Source organism: Lepidochelys kempii, chromosome 2 (assembly GCF_965140285.1).
Source record: "Lepidochelys kempii isolate rLepKem1 chromosome 2, rLepKem1.hap1, whole genome shotgun sequence".
Classification (NCBI taxonomy): Eukaryota; Metazoa; Chordata; order Testudines; family Cheloniidae; genus Lepidochelys; species Lepidochelys kempii.
Window position 1 is genome coordinate 96,161,456 of NC_136381.1, and position 22,472 is coordinate 96,183,927.

The following is a 22,472-nucleotide window of genomic DNA, read 5'->3' on the forward strand; positions in this document are numbered from 1 at the left end:
TTATGTTGTGCAGTCAGGAGCTTAATGACTCACGCTTTTTTATAATAGACTGAAATTGCTCAAAGGAAAGAAACAAGGAGTATATAAAGGCCTGGGTATTCTCTCCACCCTATAATCTTTATGCATAAGCTTTCCTTATTACAGGCTCCAAAATGCCCAGTGAAAGCTGCTGTAGTAACTTTGGTAATATTTACATGTGAAAAGCTTCCAGCTAATTATATTCTAACTGTTCCACCTGCATAAAAAGAGGATCAAGACCAAAAAAAAAAAAAAGGCCTCTAAAGAAAATTAGAAGCTATGCAAAACATTAAAGAGAGGACCAGATCAAGCTATGCTCAGCAGAGAATCAAGATTGGAATGGCAGTGGCTGGTGCAGGTCAGGGATAAGATGCTTTGTTAGAACTGTGTAAAGTTCCAGAACCAGCTACAGATAACGAGTAAGATGTATTAGCAAAAGCTGAATATAGTGTAGGTCCCTGAATATACTGTGGGGGAATCTTCATCAGTGCATCTCACTAGAATATAAACATTTCACTATCCATAACAGATTTAGAGACGCTGTATAGAATTTTGGACTTACTTTTCTACAGCCTGATGACTTGGAATTCATACAAAAGGAAACAATGAAAAGTGACTGAAATACGAAATAACCTCATAAATGAGGAGAAAGAAAGAAAGAAAGAAAGAAAGAAAGAAAGAAAGAAAGAAAGAAAGAAAGAAAGAAAGAAAGAAAGAAAGAAAGAAAGAAAGAAATTCCAAATAGGATGAAGTAATTTAACATCATTAAGATAGCTAAATACTTTCCCATGTATCATGATGAGAAATGGTTTCTAAATATTATTTCATGATAATAATTCAGGTGTGTGACTAATGCAAATGTTTTTGAATGGATGCACATCATTTAGATTGATTATAGGTGATGGGCCCTGTAGGCATAGCTAAAACAGACAAGCACCTATTAATAGCTACTTCACTCATTATCAGAGAGTCTAAAGACCATCCAAAGCCAATTTATGTAATATTATGGAGGAAATATCTGACTCTGCAGCTTTATGTACAAAAGCCTTGAGGCAGGCCGTCAAGAACCCAAATGCAGTAGAACTGCCCCAACTCTGCTGTATGGTGGGAGGGTTAAATGTGCAGATTATTATACATGGGAAGCACCACATGCCTAATAATTCCACTGAGTTGTCATCAGTCCTCAGGAGTGCAAAGCAGGGAGAGCTGGTGTGTGGTTGGGAAGATAGTGAGGTGTGGCCAGTTTGTTCATGGACTCTATGGATCCAGTGGTGGCAAAGTCCAAATGGAGATCGTGGTGGATTGTGGTTGCTACAATACCCAATTGGCTGTCGCAGTAGCCCCCACCCAGCTGTGCATGTGCACCATGCCCAATCTTTGGGATGGGTGAGGATTATTCATCAGCCATGCACAAAACTTTCCCTTTGGCTTTATGCAAAGGATCTGCATGTTACCCTATATGCAAATATTTATTTGTACTATGACAATCTAGTTTGCTGGCAGTTAAAAAGTCTTAGAACTTAACACTGTCGTTCAGAATACACATCCAAAAATATGTCAGTAGATATGGAATGAATTCCGCATAGCTAAAATAGTGGAAGAAATCAGTGAAGAGGAAAGGACCTGAAACACATGTCTACATGAGAACCTACTATCTAGTTGAAGTATTTTTCTCAAAGCAGGAGTGTCAATATAGTGTTGTTTATTTGGACTCTTTAAAATAACCACAGATGCAATTAGAATTAAAATAGTTATCTAGGTAAAGTGGTGTTGACTTATGTGAAGAATAATATACAATAAATAACACAGCATAGTGAAAAAAAAGCATAGTAAAAAAGAAAAAAGAAATGCAAATAGTATTTTGCAATCTGAATATTTTCTTTCTGCATCTTTTCCTAGGGTCAGTGTATTTTCATTTAATTTGTTATACACTTCTATTTCATAGTATGAGGTCCAAAATATTTTAACAACATTAAATAAAACATACAGTGTTTCAGTAATTTAATCTTCCCACCTAACACAAAATATTGCATTTTATTTGACTCTATAACTAATACTCAGTAGGATATTGGTTCATCAAATTACAAAATTCAATATTTTTCCATGTAATGGAATATATAAAAAATAAATGACATTTCACTCAGACACATTGCTTTTTATGGTGTGTCACTGATAAGTGTCATAGGAAGTCCAAGCCCAAAGCATTTAAGATGTGAAACAGTCAACCTGCTGTTCGATTTTTATATCCTCTCCCTTTCTTTAAAAAAATGACTTAATTCACAAATGTGCTGTGTGCCGTTAAGAACTGAATCAGAAGTATCAGACATAATAGTTCATTTTCTCTACTGTAAAATAAATTGCAGCCCTATTTTAATTTTATATTGGGGGAAGCTCAGATACTACTATTTGTTCTGACAAGCAATATAAAAATATATAGCAGAAATTTGTAAACTAAAAGTTTTATGGGAAAATTATCTTTATTTCCCACCTTCACATACCCAAGAATCAAGTAAATGTGCTTAAACTTGAAAAAATAAAATGAAAGAGCACCTGAGTTGCCGTTGAGTGGAAACAAAGTCCTGAAGGACTAAAACTTATTTGTACATGACTGATTTTCCTTGTCTGATTTCTGACAAATAAAACAGTTGTCTTGCTCAGATGACCCTTAGCTTCCAGACTAGAAGCATGGTTGGCTCACAGAAGAGATTAATGTTAATTTTGTAAATAGTTGTTCCACAAGATGCAGTAGAGCTGCCTGGAAAAAAAAATCAAAATTGGAAACATCTTGACATTTTTTTCTTCTGAATTTCAACCAAAAAAAGGGGTGTATGAAATATTATGGGTTTTTTGAACCAGCTCTCACCTGGCATGTCACCAAGACAGAAGATATCCGATCAACACAGCTGGGGACCTTAGGAGGATATATGATTGAAAGGTGACATTTCAAATTCTGAACTTTTCCCTGCACATGGTGGCCCATACTTAGAACCCAGTGAAATTCTTTATACACACACACACACAAACTTTTCTTGTATTTTGGGAGGAATTTTGTTTTATTTTATTTTATCCCTTCTGCAGGGTGGGAAGCCCTCAGGTTTCCTGCCTGTAGGAATGGGAGACCCCAAGGGGAGGGAGTAGAAAGCAAGCTTGCCCACATTCAACCACCACCAGCTGCTCATAGAGGGTTGAATGTGGGCCAGGCTCCTCACTCTGTGTGTTGCAACATGGAGTATAGAGGGGTGTCGCAGCTCTACTCACTCAAATTTGGCTCAGCCACACCTCCATGATGATGGAGGGGTGGCCAGGCAAAATCTGAGTGGCATTGTGCCAGAGATTTTTGTTTTGTTTTATTTTATTTCATAGTATAAATTGGTTCTCTTATTATTTTTTATTACTTCGCATTTGCAGAAAACCCTCTGGGCTTTACCCATAATGGATGAAGCTCTGCCTGAGTGGTTGCGTCTCCTTCATCACCAGGAGACTTCCATCCCCATTAGCTGCAGATTCTGTCTCTCATTCTCTTTGGGAGCTGTGTGGCAGAGGCAATCTAGGCTTCTTCTCTACGATTTGAACCACGGAGAATCTTAAAAAGTCCTAGCAGTCCTCCAGGGTTCTAACCATAGAGTACCTGCCGAGAACATAGCCCCTAACATGGTCCCAGCCACAAAACATGTGGCAAAGTGTGATGGATGGAGTGGCACTACATAGGCAGTTACTCTAGTTGTGTCTCAGTGACAATACGTGGGTTGGGAACCACACTTTAGGCAGGGTGTCTAAGATCAGGGAGTGCATTGTTGGGGATCCAGGGAGAAAGTCAAGGGAGAGAGGCAAGTAGAGAAAACCGTATATGGGATGTGGAAATTTGAGGGATGCACATGAGGAAATTTCAGGTGGAGAGACAACCAATGAAAGGGAGGTGGGGTGAAGGGGAAGTCAAGGGGGAATATTTGGGAAGAATTATTGATGCAAATGAAGTGATGCTGAAAAAGCACAGGAACAGATCTGTGCCTAGAACCATGACCAGGGGTATTTTATTTGACACCCAAGATCCATAAACCTGGAAATCCTGGACGCCCCATCATCTCAGGCATTGGCACCCTAACAGCAGCATTGTCTGGCTATATGGACTCTCTCCTCAGGCCCTATGCTACCAGCACTCCCAGCTATCTTTGAGACACCACTGACTTCCTGAGGAAACTAGAATCCATCGGTGATCTTCCAGAAAACACCATCCTGGCCACTATGGATGTAGAAGCCCCCTACACCAACATTCCACACAAAGATAGACTACAAGCTATCAGGAACAGTATCCCCGATAATGTCACAGCAAACCTGGTGGCTGACCTTTGTGACTTTGTCCTCACCCACAACTATTTCACATTTGGGGACAATATATACCTTCAAGTCAGCGGAACTGCTATGGGTACCCGCAGGGCCCCACAGCATGCCAACATTTTTATGGCTGACTTAGAACAACGCTTCCTTAGCTCTCATCCCCTTACGCCCCTACTCTACTTGCGCTACATTGATGACATCTTCATCATCTGGACCCATGGAAAAGAAGCCCTTGAGGAATTCCACCATGATTTCAACAATTTCCATCCCACCATCAACCTCAGCCTAGACCAATCCATACAAGCCGTCCATTTCCTGGACACTACTGTGCTAATAAGCGATGGTCACATAAACACCACCCTATACTGGAAACCTACTGATCGCTATACTTACCTACATGCCTCCAGCTTCCATCCAGGACACACCACAGATCCATTGTCTACAGCCAAGCTCTAAGATACAACTGCATTTGCTCCAATCCCTCAGACAGAAACAAACACCTACAAGATCTCTATCAAGCATTCTTAAAACTACAATACCCACCTGCTGAAGAGAAAAAACAGATTGACAGAGCCAGAAGAGTACCCAGAAGTCACCTACTACAGGACAGGCCCAACAAAGAAAATAACAGAATGCCACTAGCTGTCACCTTCAGCCCCCAACTAAAACCTCTCCAGCGCATCATCAAAGATTTGCAACCTATCCTGAAAAATGATTCCGCACTCTCACAGATATCGGGACACAGACCAGTCCTCTCTTACAGACAGCCTCCCACCCCCAACCTGAAGCAAATACTCTTCAGCAACCACACAACAAAAACACTAACCCAGGAATCTATCCTTGCAACAAAGCCCGATGCCAACTCTGTCCACATATTTATTCAAGTGACACCATCATAGGACCTAATCACATTAGCCACGCCATCAGGGGCTCGTTCACCTGCACATCTACCAATGTGATATATGTCATCATGTGCCAGCAATGCCCCTCTGCCATGTACATTGGCCAAACCAGACAGTCTCTACGCATAAGAATAAATGGACACAAATCTGACATCAGGAATCATAACATTCAAAAACAGGTAGGAGAACACTTTAACCTCTGTGGCCACTAAGTAAAAGATTTAAGGGTGGCAATTTTGCAACAGAAAAGCTCCAAAAACAGACTCCAATGAGAAACTGCTGAGCTTGAATTAATATGCAAACTAGATACCATTAACTTGGGTTTGAATAGAGACTTGGGAGTGGCTGGGTCATTACACATATTGAATCTATTTCCCTAAGTTAAGTATCCTCACACCTTCTCATCAACTGTCTAAATGGGCCATCTTGATTATCACTACAAAAGTTTTATTTTCCTGCTGATAATAGCTCATCTTAATTAATTGGCCTCTTACAGTTTGTATGGCAACTTCCACCTTCTCTGTATGTATATATATATATATATATCTTTTTACTATATGTTCCATTCTATGCATCCAATGAAGTGGGCTGTAGCCCACAAAAGCTTATGCTCTAATAAATTTGTTCGTCTCTAAGGAGCCACAAGTACTCCTGTTCTTTTTTTTAAATTAAATTATGAAAATGAGGTCATTGTCTTATTTGCATAAACGCTCCAGACTTCTGGGTCTGCCTCCTCAGCAGGCACAGTGTACCAAACTGGAAATTCTAGTGCAATAGGAACACAGCAGTTAACAGTATCTGTATTATATCAGATTTCCTTACAACTCATTTCAAGTGGGGTTGCATAGTTTCTGGCTGGGTAAAGCCTGGAATAAAATATTCTATAATTAAATTGTGATGAAAAATAATGTTTCTAGATATCTTAATGGACAATGAGGATTGAGGTGGACAGTGCTTAATCAGGAACATCTGTTCAGCAGGTGGCTGTTCAAACCGGAATAACCATGGCGGTTGCAGAGGGAAACTATATTCATAAATATAAATATTTGTGAATTGGAGAGTTTTACATACCCTAATATGACTACATGAGTAGAGGCATGCAAAGCTGATTAATTGTGTTTACCAAGCAGCTTTTATAGCTATCTCAAAGCTTACTATTTTACTACTACTTAACAGTTTAATGTTTCTCCTTTTCTTACATATTAATTGTCACTGTGTTGAAATCTTTTAAAACATAATTAGAACATTAAAAAAACTGTTTTATTTTAATTGTATTACTTTATCTTTATTGGTATGGACATCAAGGAAAGAGCAACTTTGTTTCTTAAAAAGATTTCAATTCATGGTACTTATCCCTCATTTGAGTTCAAATCATCTGTTCAAATCATCTGTTCACAGGATCATAACTGGTTGTTATGGAAGTCATGTCAGATAATGATGTAGCTGTCACATGTTTTTAAACGTACTTCCTTAAGAATTGTTCCACCTTAAGTACACAGTGCTGGTATCCTTTAAATCCCTCTTTTTGTTTTCAGCCAGTCTTTCTTCCAGTAGTGACATGTTGATCATGGCACTTGAAGACCGTGGAGGCAGAAAGGAATTAGCGTAGTGGCTGGGTGGAGACATTTACTGTGAAGATAGGATTTGATTTAATTGCCCATGTAAGAAGCTATTCATTTTAAACTGAGGCCAGATTGGGTAATGCAGGGATGGTGAGGGCTGGAGCCTCCAGTGATAGGAAATTAGGATCTTTTATTCAGGAGACATGAGTTCAAATTGGGAGAGAAGATTAGAGAAAGAAATGGAATAGAGAAGGATTGTGGCAGGTGCTGTAAGGGATAAAAAAGACTCCACAGTCCAAAGTCTCTGCAGAGTTCTTCCTCCCCCCTTTGAAAAACTCTGAAAAGAAAGACAATTACCAGTTGTTGGTTTTTAACTTGTATTTTTATAGTCCATCATGAGAAAAAAATCCAGTAAAAAAGCCAATGGAGACAATGGAATCATTCCCACCACAATACAATATCCAGGCAATGGTCTCTTTTTTTCCCCTGGCAAACACAAAATAAGCTTTTCCACTCAGTACCATATCCATGACATAGAAATACTTTACCCTTTTCATATACAGGGATTTATGGTACAATTTCTCAGATTCCCATGGTACAACTGAAATCTCTTCATGACACATGGAGAGGTGGGCTTCATAACATAATGGGTGCTCTAGCATCTGTGGCACTAACAAAACTGTTTGATCCCAAATCCCTAGCAAAGAAATGGGACATATTCCATGCTGTACCATCAAGGAGGAAAAGATGGAAGGTGGGAGGTGCCTCAGCTAATCCAACGATTTGCTAAGAGGAAGATAAATGGAGATGTCACAGTAGGCCTTGGAGGAGTTTCATCCTAATAATAATAAGCCTTAGAGTCCCCAAAACTGTGGGAGGAGATCTGTGCTGAAATGAGAGATTCAGGTAGTTACGATCTCCTCAATTTTTCAGGGGCACTGTTTTCTTTCCCCAATCCACACACTGTGTCAGAAATGTCTTAACAATAATGCTTTAGTCTGTACTCATGAAATCCATGATGTGGGCCTAGAACTGGACATTTTCCCATAGGCCTGAACACCCAGAATATATACAAAAAGGACCATACAATAATATACTGTACAAAAAACCATGTGGTCACTTGCAAAGACCAAAGCAGTTAAAATTGCTCACTAAATTTTGCAGCCTCTATAATTAGACTCACTGGATTTTTGACACTGGGAATGGAATATGGCCAGTCTTATGAATCCAAATATATCCCTACAGTAACTCTTTTAACCTGAGTTTATCTGAAGCACGGGCAAATTTGGCAGAGAGGGTTTGCTTGTGACCTCCACAATTCTAATTGCCTGATAAACAAGGCAGGATGGCAGCATTTAAAGCTGACTTGTGACATATTAATGTCAGCAACTAAGGGTCCAATATCTCTTAAGCAAGACTTAAAAGAGGTGGCAGTCTCTGTTACTGATATACTACCACAGGTACATCTGCTTAAATAATCTTAAGGTTGATACACTTTATGGAGAAAGAGATTGAAATCTGGTGTGAGCAGCGAAGCTCAGCAGGACCCATAACTAAATGAGCAGTGCATACTGTTGAGAAATCAATGGGAGACAGGATGTCGTTTATAAAGTCATTAGACTGAGAAAGCAACCTGATTGGCTGATGAGGATTCTGAGCTGTGTGATTATGAGACCCAGTGGTCTTGACTGGGCGCATGCTCATTTGTCATAAAGAAAGTATCATATTCCAGGTGGTACAAACACAGTATCTAATGCACTTCTCTGTTGCTGGGTGCACGCTGCTTCCTGACACATCTCAGATGTGTGTATAAATGGCCAGAACCACAAATCCTGTTCTTTATTATCTTGTCTATTCCTCTCACTGTAAGAATGCAATTACCACTTCAAAATATCTTCCTGCATAACTTCATTTAGTTACGTTTGTCTATTTTTGATTATATGTATTTGCATTCAGAACAGCTTAGCGCGCCCTTGTGAGAGCCCAGGCAGAGCGGGACAGAGTGTTATATTTAGAGCGGGGTGCTGAGTGGGACAGTGTGTCATATGTAGAGTGGGGGGCAGGGCGAGAGAGAGTGCCATATGTAGAGAGGGGGCCAGGGCAGGAGCGGGTGCCATATGTAGAGTTAGCATCAGAGCGGCACAGAGAGCCATAGGCAGAGAGGGGCACAGAGCGGGACAGGTTGCCATATGTAGACTGAGGCTCAGTACGAGGCAGAGTACCATATGCAGAGCGCAATGTGGAGTTCCGTGCCGAGTAGGATGCAGGGACCCATGTGGCGTTCCACACGGAATGGGAGGCCAAGCCCCTCGCAGAGCGGGGCACGGAGTTGCATGAAGGACCCCACTTGGAGCCACACACAGAGCGGGCCGTTGGGATGCTCACAGAGCGGGCCATGGGGCGAGACACTGGGGCGCACACAGAGCGGGCCGCAAAGCGAGACACTGGGGCGCACGCAGAGCTGGTCGCTGGGGGGCTCACAGATTGGGATGCAAAGCGAGACACGGGGGCGCACTCAGAGCCAGACACAGATTGAGACACTGGGCCACATGTGGGGTGGGACACTGGAGTGGGCATCGAGCCACATGCAGCTTCAGTCATTGGGACACTTGTGGAGTAGGACGATGGAGTGCACACAGAGCTACACACAGCGGATGGCATTTGGAGACTCATGGCATAGGATGGTGGAGCGGGCACAGAGCCACCCATAGCTGGAGGCATTTGGAGACTCATAGCATAGGATGGGGGATTGGGCATAGAGCTATTCATGCCTTGAACCACTGGGGCACACACGGGGTAGGATGCTGGAGTGGGAAGAGAGCCACGCATGCCTTGAACCACTGGGGCAGACATGGGGTGGGATGCTGGAGCAGACCTGGGGTCACTCATAGAAAAAGAGACTGGGACGCCCAAGAGGCGAGACACATTGTCACACACAGAGCGGGACACACTGTCACTCATGGAGTAGGGGGCACTGGCAGCCGCAGCACGGTACACAGACTCACACATGGGATGGCCGACAGGGAGGCACACATAATCATATACGAGGGGGCCCCCAGAGTCACCCGCAGGGCCATACCCAGAGTTGCACACAGGGATGCACACATAGTCGCACGCAGGCTGGGGGTCGGAGCCACACACGACCTGGGGGGAAGAGCCGCACACGACCTGGGGGGAAGAGCCACACACGACCTGGGGGGAAGAGCCGCACACGACCTGGGGGCCAGAGCCACACACGACCTGGGGGCCAGAGCCACACACGACCTGGGGGGCAGAACTTTCCACATCAGCATTGGCATATCCTTTGCAGTAGCCAAACTTGTGACATCTGAAGTTGGCCAGGAGCCGGTGACAGCCTTCCCTGTAAGGTGTAAACTCCACTATGGTTCGTGCCTGGTGATTAGCAGCCAGTGTTCCCAGACTGAATGAGGAGATAGAAAGGAAAGTATTTTTTGTCTCATATATAGCTTATACTTATGCAGCAGTAGAAACTGGCTATACACCTGTTATGTTTGATCTGTTTTTGTGACAACTCTGCCATATGTCATCTATCTTATAAAATTTTGTGCCAGAGGAGGGAGGCAAAAAAAAATCGTATTGTGATAACATGACATGAGTTTTCCTCCTTATTCAGGGGAAGGTTATTATACTCCCACCAACAGTATTTACCAGCACCCTTTTATTAATCCCATAGAGTCATCCAAAATTTGTTTCAACAATGCTTTGTACTTTTTCACTTCAGCACCATAATTGGAAGCCAATTCCACCTACTCACCACATTCTGAGAAATACATGCCCCTTGAATTCTTTGTAAAGATAGCATATTCCACCCTAACTCACTTTAGGTCTTCTATTTCTGGTCTGTCTGACTACCTCAAGTTCATTGAGCTTTATTAGATTAGCTGTATATACTTCAATGAGAATGCACCTTAATAGTTTTCTTTCAAGACGAAATAGTCCCAAACTTTGTCAATTTTTCTTCACAACCAGAAATAGCAATGGATACTAACCAGTTGCTAAACTCCTTTTGGGGTAAGATGGCAAACTGCATGTACTAAGTGCCACCCTTCCCCAGTGAAGAAGTTATGGGCTTATAAGGTACCCTGGTGACTGAGACTGCCTTTTTCCAATTTTGAATGAATTGGAGGTTACAGAAAAAGAATGTTGGGTATAGTGACTGTTTAGCAATGTACATTTAGGGAGATCCTCTTCACAGATTCAAAGGGATTATTGTACTCTCCCCACTAATAGAGGCTCCGCCTAACATATGAGTACCCAATTAGCATTTTGCACAAAGGAAATAATGTGTTTTCTCCAACAGACAGTAGCTCTTAACTATTTTTAACTTATTTCTTTAAAAAATGAAAGAATATGCATATCCTCCCAGCACTAAATGCTCTACCATTTGCAAGGGAAACTAGACTCGCAATGCAGTCTCACAACAGAGGCATGGACTGGTGGAGAGACAAAGTCCTATTCAGCAATAGAACAACTGAAATCTTCCAATGGCATATTCAACCCATGAATTCTGTTTAAATATTTGTTGAACTTACTCAATAGTCTTTGGGTCTTTGAACAGTCCACAACCTTCCAGGCTCAGTACACAGTTCCTCAGGTCCTCCTGGAGGGGATTGCAGAAGGAGATTTCTGCAGTGCACGTAGCATGCACCCTAGGTTTACCTAGAAACTGAGGAAAGACACAGGAACTCTCTTATGAACCAGCTTCCATATGAGGAGAGCTAAAAAGATTAGGGCTGCTCAGCTTAGAAAAAGGGACAGATAAGGGGGGGCTATGAGAGGTCATCATGAATGGTGTGGAAAAAATGAAGAGACATGTAATTTACTCTTTCTGACAATACAAAAACCAGAGCTCACCCAATGAAATTAACAGGCATCAGGATTAAGAGAAATAAGAGGAACTACTTTTTCACACAACATATAATTAACCTGTGGAACTCATTGCCATAAGGTGCTGTGAATTCCAAAAATATAACTGGGTTAAAAAAAATTTAGATGAGTTCATGGAGGATAGGTCCATCAATGGCTATTAGCCAATGTGGTCATGGATGCAACCTCATGCTTGGGGCAACCCTAAACCTCTGACTACCAGAAGCTGGAAGGGGAAAACTGGAGTGGTTCTCTCCAGAATTGCCCTGTAATGTACCCTGAAGCTCTGGTATTGCCCACTGTCGGAGACAGGATACTGGGATAGATGGATCATTGGTCTGATCCAGTATGGCTGTTCTTATGTTCTTGCATCCCTCCAAAAAATAGCATTTAGACTAGCCTAGGATTTTAAAAAAGCTGAAATATAAATAAGGAAATAAATGGAGATTTAAAAGGGAGGGTTATTCAGCTAAAAATCCCTTCCTGGTTTAAAGTTGGCTGACATCTCTCCTTTGAGATGGGGTCAATTGTTATTAGATTCAAAATCAAATTCTTCACTGGTAAAATGAAAAATAAAGAGAGTTCTGTTGCTTCAGAATTTTTCAGCACTGCAACCACGCACAGTGATCTAGGAATAGCCCTGTGCGTGTGAGTGTGAGAAAGAGTTTCTTAGACCAATGGGTGTCTCTTGTGTATGTGGAGCAACTAAGGGATGTGCTTTACCTTAATATCAAGAGGAGGCTTGTTAATCACAATATCTCTGTTCACCATCAGGACTTCACCACCACATTCTGGTTCTGAGACAGCTACCACTCTCATAATGTTGTAGTCAGAGAGGTGAGACCCATATTGGTCAAATGGTATGTGTAGTGGGATTGTTTTCACTGCAAAGTAAAATTATTGTTATCACTAATCTGTTTCTCTCAGCTGATATCTCCTGCCATTTCCATCCTGTAATTTGACTGGCACTAAACCGTACAGGTTAACAGTAGTTTGCTGAATGTCATGATATCCCATTGTCTTTGAGTGTGGACATGACATCTGCTGGTTAAAGGAGATGCATTACTATCCTTAACACTGTGGCCAGTTTCAAGGATCTTTAAGTATATCATTGCATTCACCAAGAAGTTCCTCCTTAATTAAAACTTCAAAGCAGAAGATTTCATTGTGCTGTGTTTCCTAATCCTCAGTGATATCCCAATCTCAAGAATTTAAATTTAGTAAAAATGAACCCAAACACTAAGGAAGTGATGGTTTGATATTCATATGGTATATGGAGAGAGCTTGTTGTTTCTGGAAAGAAAAATATTATTAATCACAAGCTAAGTGTTTGTGATGTGACATCCCTCCTGTTTTCTTTATTCTGTGGCTTATCTGGTAGTAATGCTTGGAATGTTCAAGGCCTGGGATCCCATTTCACTTGAGAGATATCATAATCTCCTCTAGTCAAAGATATATACAGTTTTCCTCAAACCTTTGGCTGATATCACAGCTTTCAGAGAACTGTAGCTACATCAGTGTATTTAACATAAAACTGTTCCTTAGTTAAAACCCAGACCAGAAGATTTAATGGTAATGAACTTCTGTATGCTCACCAATATCCCTAACCTTTGGAATTTTGCTCTGGTAAAAATGAATCCAAATACCATGCAGGGCCTACGACCCACCCAGAAGCATACAAGCCATGCAGTGAATTTGCTGATCTTCGGAGGATCAATCCAAAAGCAATCCAACTATCAATATTAAAGGATGTAGAGCCCCATTAATTTAATCTCCTATGGCTGTTAAAAGGCCTCCGACTAATCCTGATCACAAGTATTCACCTATCTCCTGAGGATAGTGCTGACTTTGGACCAACAAGAGTGAATTAGATAGCTCCAATGTTTCTTACCTTCCCTTGGACCCAGAATGACATTCATATTGTCCTTCCAGAACTGATCCAATGGACATCCATTGCATGTCATCACCTGAGCACACAAGTTGAAATTCAAGTTCTTGGGCTCCTTACGTAAGTTTTCAAGCACCCATTGCAGACAGACATCTTGGCCATATACAGGACAATTAGCCATCTTAAGCCTCATAGCAATACCAGCATCACTCAGGAATGGGTTTCGGAGAGATGCTACCTCCCTGTCTATATCTGAATTGGGAGCATTACAGTATCCAGAATGAATTTTTCTATAAGCTCTGTAAAATGCTTCTTTGTCTTTCAGAGAACCTGTTGAAGAAGATATGGGACATTTAACCTGTTGGAGATGCAAGAGATCATAACTCTCTCAGCCCCAAAAGTGATTAAATTCCTTCTTCTTCTCTCCTCTCCTTAGAGCTAACCTGGTACAGTCAAGTGTAGAACTAGAACGTAAAGAAAATGCACCTCCTATCCTGTTCAAGGAGACAGGAATGCTGAAACGAAATCACTAGGAAAACATGCTTAGCTGCAGTTTGTTACCTTATTTTATATCTGTAGAGTAAATAAATAATAAAACAGGTATTCAGCATAAGTCTCAGAACCAGCTGTACAAGGACCCCAATGTGTACAATAGACCACATTACATATATCTTTCTAAACACTAGAGATAGCCATATGAAGACACTCTCATAAATGTCCAGCTTCTTAACCATGCTCCTGTTGTCCCTCAGACATAGTCATCCAGGGGTTTCATTTTTACAGTTAGCTCCAACCCATTTCACACTCCTGTAAGTGTTGTGCTGTATAATCCCTTAACTAATGTTGGATGGTGAATGTAGCCCAGTAGCAACTTACACTGACAAAAAAAATTAATATGAGAGTACACTAGATATGTGAGGGGGCTAATTAATAATTATGTGTCTTGACATCTCTGGTACACTAGGTGAGAATGAAGAGGTTAACTCCTGCTTGAAGAATGATTTCGGGCCTTTCAGAGGTCCTAAGAAAGCCCATCCTGATCTCTATTACCCAACTAAGGAACAGGCAGGGCCAGAATATGAATGAAAATAGTGGGAGTGAATGACTTTAAGCACAATCTTTAAAAAAATCAATTATATTTAGAAGCCTTTGGAATAATGTTTCTTTCCAAAACCTAGATCAGTCTGGAGAAGTTTTACTTTAAAACAGAGAACTTTCACAATGAACAGAATGTGTTTATTTATATTTCTTATGATCAGCATTTCAAATTCCTGTGAATCCAGGTAAAGTCTTTGGTCCATACCTAATTCATACTTGTAAGCTCTGGTGATATCCTCACGTAGGTCACTACCAATGCACTTGGTGCTGATGTATTGCCCACAAGGCCAAATGTCGTAGTATAGTTTTGTCTTTGAGACAGAGCCTTGGGAAAGCCAGCCAACACAGCCTGCATTCAGCCGAGAGAACATATGATGGCCGTCATAGTCCAAGTCCAGATTTCCATCTTTGATGCTTCTGACCGAAGTAGGACCACAGCATATTGAACCTAACATAGATCAAGTCAACCATATTACTACATTATGTAACATAGCATGCTACTATACAACCTGAAGAATAGGACAGTAATTACTTCTACAGAACCACAGGGTTAATTTACCTCTACCAGTCTCCAGGGGTGTTGGATCCAGACACTGCCAATCACCACAGCATTGATTTAGATCTCTGCGGGCCATCCAAGATTCATTCCAGCAGTGGTAGCTCCTGTAGGATGTAAAAGTTCAGTTTTTGTAAAGAACTTTCAGAGGCCAGTCTTTGGTACAAGTCAAAATGCTGGACCAATCAGACTAGGAACAGGGGTAGGGTAGGAATATGAAAGCTACCATTGGTGTGCGATAGTGATCTGGGTGCATGCTGTATTGGGGCCAGACACTACAGCCATAGTGCTCTACACCAGTGATAAGGAGCCTCAAGAAGCCAGTTATCAAAGAAAAGATTATCAACTAAGTGATCATGATGGAAGATGATGGCCCTGATCCCTGATGGATTTGTGTTTCATGATGCAGTCAGTATTTTTGGAGCCACTCCAAGATAGATGACCTCATTCGTAGGTAGTATTAAGTACTTATGAGTTTGGTGAATGTTTTATGAGCATCTGATTCTTATGTAGATTCAGCAATCAAGCAAGTACTACTAGTGTATAATTATATCTTGTAATGTGTCATCACAAAACTGAATTATTGCAACAGTCTTGCAACACCAAAGAAATGGCCCATGGTCAGGCTTATGTGAGTTCTTGTACATCAGTAATAGCATTCACTCATTGTTGATTTCACACTTACCAAAGGCTGTCTTTGCCACGCAGGGTTTTGCCAGTACAGTCAAAAAGTTCATTGACAACAAGGGGGTTCTCAGCACGTTGAGGAGAATAGAAGTTTGTGACAACACGGCTTGGGATTCCCAAACACCTCATCACTGTAAGGGAAAAAGTGCTCCAGAGTCCAGAACACTTACTCAAAAGTCCCTATAAAGAATGCTTCCCTGGAATAAGTTAGCCAATTCCTTTCCTTCCTATTTTTCAGATAATTTCTCCTATAATTGACAAATACCATGTAAATAGTTTGAGCTAAAATCTCCAACAAAAAATACTGAGTGCACATAACACTAATGGTGCAAAGTCAGCTTCTCTAGGGGACTTCATTCTGCTGTTGGGAAAGTAGCAAAGGGGGACCTAGAAGTAGGAAATAGGATGTTAGGCTTTCTTCCTGGGTCCTTTAGGAGGATCAACAATAATGGTGTCTGACTAACAAAACATCAAGAGTCCTCCATAACGTTAATTGCAAACGAAGCATAGATTCAATTGCACTATGTTACAAAACATCCCCACCAACCAACTTAGAAACTGATTTACCTCAGTAAGTAATCACTTATAACAGTGGTTCTCAAACTAGGGCCACCACTTGTTCAGGGAAAGCCCCTGGTGGGCTAGGCCGGTTTGTTTACCTGCCGCGTCCGCAGGTTCGGCTGATTGCAGCTCCCACTGGCTGCGGTTCGCCGCTCCGGGCCAATGGGGGCTGCAGGAAGGGCGGTCAGCACATCCCTCGGCCCATGCTGCTTCCCACAGCCCCCATTGGCCTGGAGCGGCGAACCGTGGCCAGTGGGAGCCACGATCGGCCAAACCTGCAGATGTGGCAGGTAAACAAACTGGCCTGGCCTGCCCGGGGCTTTCCCTGAACAAGCGGCGACCCTAGTTTGAGAACCACTGGGCTAGCTCACTAAAATATCCTCTCTTTTCATAGGAAAGGATAGTATTTTGCAGCTCATTGCTTTGGCTCCCAGATTTTAGGAAGAGATACAATCAAGCATTTTATTGCAATTGTCACTGCTTGTTCTTCTGATTCATCATCCAAGCTTGTGCTAGAAGAATATGCTACCACATACAGTACACTGTACTTACTCTGCCTTTTATCACTGGTGGAAATGTTCAGCAAACACTGAAGCATATAGTACTGACGGGAGTCAGGGCCAGAAGGGTGAGTACTGTTTTTCTTCCTGCTCTGATCACTGCTGAGACAAAGCTGGATCTCACCCTAGTCAGCCACTTTACAGTGAATTTATTTTGGTAACAAAAAATAGATCCACTTTTTTTTTCTGGTGACATACAGATCATGTCAGCTGCTTGCTATAGGCTTGTTTTCCTTGACAGGTGTGGATATATCATTCCCCACCAACTTTGGGGAGGCTAGCATACCTGTGCACATTACTGATGCAAGAGACGCAGAGTCTCCATATCTGACCGGCCTGCATCGGCCTTTATACCACTGCAGAAGGATGGGAACACTTCCATTCCATGACAGTGGTTTAGCCCTCTGAAGGTAATCATTGTTTTGTGGGAGCTTCATGATGCTGTTATTGCTATGGCCACAGATCTGGAAAACAGACAACAATAAATCTAAATATCTGATAACTTTTCTACATCCTAAGACTTTTCCAAGATACAAATTCTGTACTGAGCTACTGAAACTGTGGAAATTCTGATTTACATGGTTAGTCAAATTCCTCCCTGTTTAGCTCCATATCTGGTATATGTGTCTGTGGTTCCTGTGTGTTTCACTCTTCTCCTACAACATAGCTCACTGCTGCTGATGCATTCAGAGGTCATATGTGATTAACCATTCACTTACCATGTGGTTTACCACCATGCTGACATGCACAGGATCATTGCGCCAACTACTTTCTCGGTCAGAGTCATGATGGTAATTTGCACCCATATCCAGGAGTTTCAGGCAGATATCCAAAATGCCATCTTCAAACTATGTGCACAAGGAAAGACGGCTATTACAGACACTATGGAATGCTGGCTTTGATATGTTTCCTTTTGTTTTCCTTGTATAGCTGACATCTCTTTATGCCTGTGAACAGACCCCTTTTTCTAAAGGCCAGTGCCCGTGACTTTGCATTGTATCTCATATCTACTGGCAGAAAGGACAGAATTCCTTTTAGAACATGCCAGGGTAACTCCTTGCTTGGCCAATGGGATCATTTCCACCTTTCATTCAGAGGCTCAATACAAGGTACCTCACCCTTTCTTCCAGGGAAGTCTCTACAGCCTTCCCAACCCCTGTAGGGCCAAAGTGAAGTTAATTCACCTTTTCCCCCAGAGATGAGTGTCTATCCTGTAGTCTTCACTAGGGCTGGGTGGGAAGTGGTTTTCCCCTCCTGTGAAAACTTTTGAGATTTCAAAATGTTTCTCGTTCTGTAGCAGGTTTAAACTAAGACCCTTGAAAATTTCCTTTTGAATTTGTTTTGTGAAAATCAGAGAGAGAGAGTCACCAACCCAGAGTAGCCAGATGTTTAGGGATCGCACCTGGGATGTGAAAGGTTCAAATCCTTGATCCGAATGGTGCAAAGCAGTGACTTTAGCTTGGATCTCGTACATACTAGGTAAGTGCATTAACCTCCAGACCTTGGAGTCATTTTCTCTCCCTGACCCAATGAATATTGATATAAAGTGGAACAGGTCAAATAGCAGAGATTGACTGATTGACTATATAGCCCAGTGGTTAGGGCACTCCCTGTGATGTGGGAGACACAGGTTCTGAATCAGGCAGAGCCTGGGTTTCCTCGGTGAATGCCCGGCCCCTCACCACTGGGCTATCAGGTCTCTCTGCTCTAGTGATCTTATGGTGGATTTTTTTTTAGCTGTATGTTAAAGTATTGAGACTGGAGCATGGTCTGGATTGGCACAAGAAAAACTCACACAATTCTGTAATATGCCAGATATTTATGTAAATCTTGGCTTGCACCAGTGCTACAGAAAGGCAAGATCAGTCTGGCTACGCTCTGTCAACGTCATCTTTTGAATTATTGTTGGGTTTTACAAGTTCTGAACAAGTCTCACAGTGTGATATTTACCTGTCCAAAGTGCCACGGTCTAGAAGTAATGTGCTTGTGAACTCCCTGGTACAGCATTCCTTGTTCATTCAGGACATATTCTTTTCTGTGGGCCTCATTGTACATATACACAGGGTCATCTGGAAAAGAAGCAGAGACAGAACTATCAGTCTAATCTCTCTACCACTCACTTTCTCTTTCGCTTCTCTCTTTCTTTACAAATCTGCTTTTTTTCCTGTCTTTAACTTAAACTTGAGCAACATTTTTAAGTGTGTCATCTCCTTGGAAACATTGCTGGGGTTTTGGATAAATTGTTTAATAACTCACTGTATATTTAGAAGCTTGATTTTTGTCAAATCATTTTTCCCTTAACAGGTCTCACCCAACTTTATATATGTACAGCCTGAATTTCAGAGGTCCTGAGAACCTCAGACTTCCACTGACATTGAGGTTACTGAGCACATCTGAAATTCAAACAGTGTGTATTTAAATTTGGCACCTAAAAACCGAGGCACCCAAAATTACAGACTGTTTTTTAATACTTGGCACTTACTGACTCACTTAAGGTCATACAGGGTAAGTCTACACAGCCTGGATGTGACTGGTCCATGTCAGCTAACTTGGGCTCATGGGGCTCGGGCTTTGGGGTTAAAAATTGCTGTGTTGTCATTCGGGCTCAGGCTGGACCCCAGGATCTAGGACCATTCCCTCATTGTGGGGTCCCAGAGCTTGGGATCCAGTCTGAGCCTGAAGTCTATACAGCAATTTTACAGCCCTGCATGGCCAAGCCCCAGGAGCCTGAGTCAACTGACATGGGCTAGCCAGGGGTGTTTAATTGTTGTGTAGATGTACCCACAGAGTCAGTAGTAACATCCAGGAACCTACCCAAACCTACTGACTCCTGTCCTGTGCTCTATCTACTGGATAATAGTGCCTCCCAGCTTAGACTAATTTACTTCCCAGTGATATCATGAGGCGCTTTAATATTCTGATGGAAATTGCTGTAGAAGTGGTGGTGGTGGGGGAAACATTATACTTTAAAACTAATAGCATTAAATGACCAAATGAAAAAATGAGCTCCAAATGTCTCTGGATTTTGGAATCTTCAGAATCTAGATTGGGATATCCCAGGACTTGCAGGAGAGAAAATGAACATGCAAAATCTGAACCTGAATTGCGCATCTCAAGTCCATCTCTTCTGAGACTATTTTTTACTATCTGACCCAAACACCCTCTCCCTTGAGCCAACTGCTCCTTATAATTTTGTTAATTTTAAACACCTTCTATAAGCAAAATAATAAATATCTCCAGCATTTCTCTAACCACAGATTTCCTATGGGTTTCTTACCAGCACACCAAGGATTAAAGAGGATGTAAAAGTCTCCTAGGCACCGGTCATATGTGCGATCACAAGATGTGACATGCATGTTGAGAATGTGGCGGCCAATACAGGCATTGGTTGGTGGAAACAGGGTGATGTTCATGCACCTTTTTTGATGAGGTTTGTAGCAAGCGCTCCAGCAGGTGTGATCTATACATTTGCCTAGAGAGAAGTTGCACTTTGTCCCATTTGACTCACAGGGTCTGATGCCTTTTCAGGAAAGGAAAAATACAAGTCTGAATAAAAATAGACAAATCAGATTCAACAGACACATATTTTGTCGAAATGCCATTTGCAATGTAAAGCTTCTAAGATATAAGGTCTCTTATTTATGTGAATAATGCACAGCACAGTTGGGGGGAGATTAAAACTCCATATGAAATACAAGGAGGCTTGGAGATGTCTATCGGCACAGATGGTGAATGGGGAAAGACTATTTATCAGGAGAGGACTGGGGGAAGATCATGCAGCTTGGAAGTGATTACCTGTCTCCACAGTGAAGGACATGGTGTCCCTGGTGTCATCCCATTCCCGGTTTTGGAAATTCACATAAAAGTTGAAGGCCTGGCCTCTCCTTACTATCTGTTTGTCAGTGCCGAAGAAATGAGTGTTATGGTTTTTGCAGTTGTAAGGACAGTTTAGGTCGACATCTCCCAACGCAATAGCTGCAGGAAAAGAGAGGAATGAACCCAATGAGAAAAAATATATCATTGAGGACACATTATTTAACAGCTGTTGCCAAGGTTTCCTGCGGGAGGGGAAAAAAGATGACAGACAAATAGGGAGCATAGAAATTAATCAAAGCAATATATTTTCATTCTGAAGAGCTAGTTAAAGAACAAGAAATATTTCAAGTCTTCAAAGGGTTGAGGAACTGGTCAGTAGAAGCAGATAGAGCATATGCCCATATGAAGTTAATTCCCTTTGCGGGCTACACAGAGCCTACCCCTGCTCCTAAAAGCATCACATGTTGAACTAAGAAAATGGCAGAACTGAACTCTATGGAAAGTCTTACAGCTATTGTCAACCCCAACCAAAAGCATCTCTCAGTAAGAAAAGACTAGAGCCTCCTGGGGCTGCAGATGAATCTGTAACTCATGGTCAGCAGTATCAAAGTCAACTTCATCTATCACCTGGAGGAGACTGACAATCTACACACAACCAGCACATCTACACCACATTGAGGCATAAGCCCAATTTAATTGGGGAGAAGGAAACCAGGGGAATCCAGATGCCATTTAAGCTGCCTTGCCAAAACCTTCTCAGTGAACTCCGTAAAAGTAGGTTATTCTAAATAGGGTAATAACTTGAGTTAATCAGCATAAACAGATAGTATTTTTTGAGTAATGATCTAACAATTGCTTCTTTAAAGGAAGCTAGTATCTTGCTGTCAGCTAAGAGAGCCACTGATAATCAACTCTAGTACCTCCCATTGGTTTTCTCCAGTCAATGGGAATTTAGCTCTAAATCACTGGGAACACAGAACATTATAAAATAAACTATATGTAAAGCAGAAAGTAAAAATAATTAATTTGCCTTTTCATTCCTCTCAGAAATGGCCATCACATCATCCCCTCATCATATTTCCCATCATTCTCTAGCTTTAAAAATAACTTTTGATATCTGTAGGGTCTGAGCTATTTTTTGTTGTTGTTTTTTAAAGGAGGGAAAACTGAGTTCAAAGGTAGAGTAATTATTACAGAAAATATTATCTTCTTATGACAAAATGATCTCTCGGCTTGAATTTCCACAGTAGGATGCACACATTTTGTCCATGTTTCTGGCAGATTCATTAGTCTGCTTGCCTTGTCTGCCACCTGCTTTCAGATGTTAGTCACATGGTAGCAAAGCTCCAAAGCACTCACCTTCCATTTTCCGTGCACACAGACCAGTTTCTTAAGCAGACTAGCACCGAGTCCAATTATTCCTTAGCAAGCTCGATGCTATACCCCAAGATCTGGTTGAGTTAATCTGTGATTGTAAACCTCATCTCCTGTCAGTAGTATTTATACTCAGAACTACAATATGCTTATGCATATTGCATCAACAAAATGCCAATTAACTAGAACATGTTTAGGGTGAGGCCTCACCCACACATTCACTGATGC

General features: G+C 41.7%; 1 protein-coding gene across 1 annotated transcript; it reads right to left on the reverse strand.

Moving 5' to 3' along the window:
* Positions 1-211: 211 nt before the first annotated feature.
* LOC140906121 (protein-glutamine gamma-glutamyltransferase 5) lies at positions 212-22,236 on the reverse strand. The gene is made up of 11 exons (XM_073329626.2): positions 22,230-22,236; positions 20,850-21,029; positions 19,005-19,123; positions 17,774-17,902; positions 17,341-17,518; positions 15,932-16,064; positions 15,250-15,353; positions 14,896-15,138; positions 13,596-13,922; positions 12,428-12,588; positions 212-235 (listed from the first exon to the last, which is right to left on the reverse strand). Exons 1-11 carry the CDS (start codon positions 22,234-22,236, stop codon positions 212-214), a joined length of 1,605 nt encoding a protein of 534 aa, XP_073185727.2.
* Between the last annotated feature and the right edge of the window lie 236 nt (positions 22,237-22,472).

Bases quoted from the DNA above. Each gene is read 5' to 3' on its own strand.
- LOC140906121 (XM_073329626.2), bottom strand. The intron at 17,903-19,004 runs GTAAATATCACA...TTGTGCACATAG, and splicing joins GACCGTGGCACTTTGGACAG to TTTGAAGATGGCATTTTGGA. The intron at 15,354-15,931 runs GTAAGTGTGAAA...TACATCCTACAG, and splicing joins CGTGGCAAAGACAGCCTTTG to GAGCTACCACTGCTGGAATG.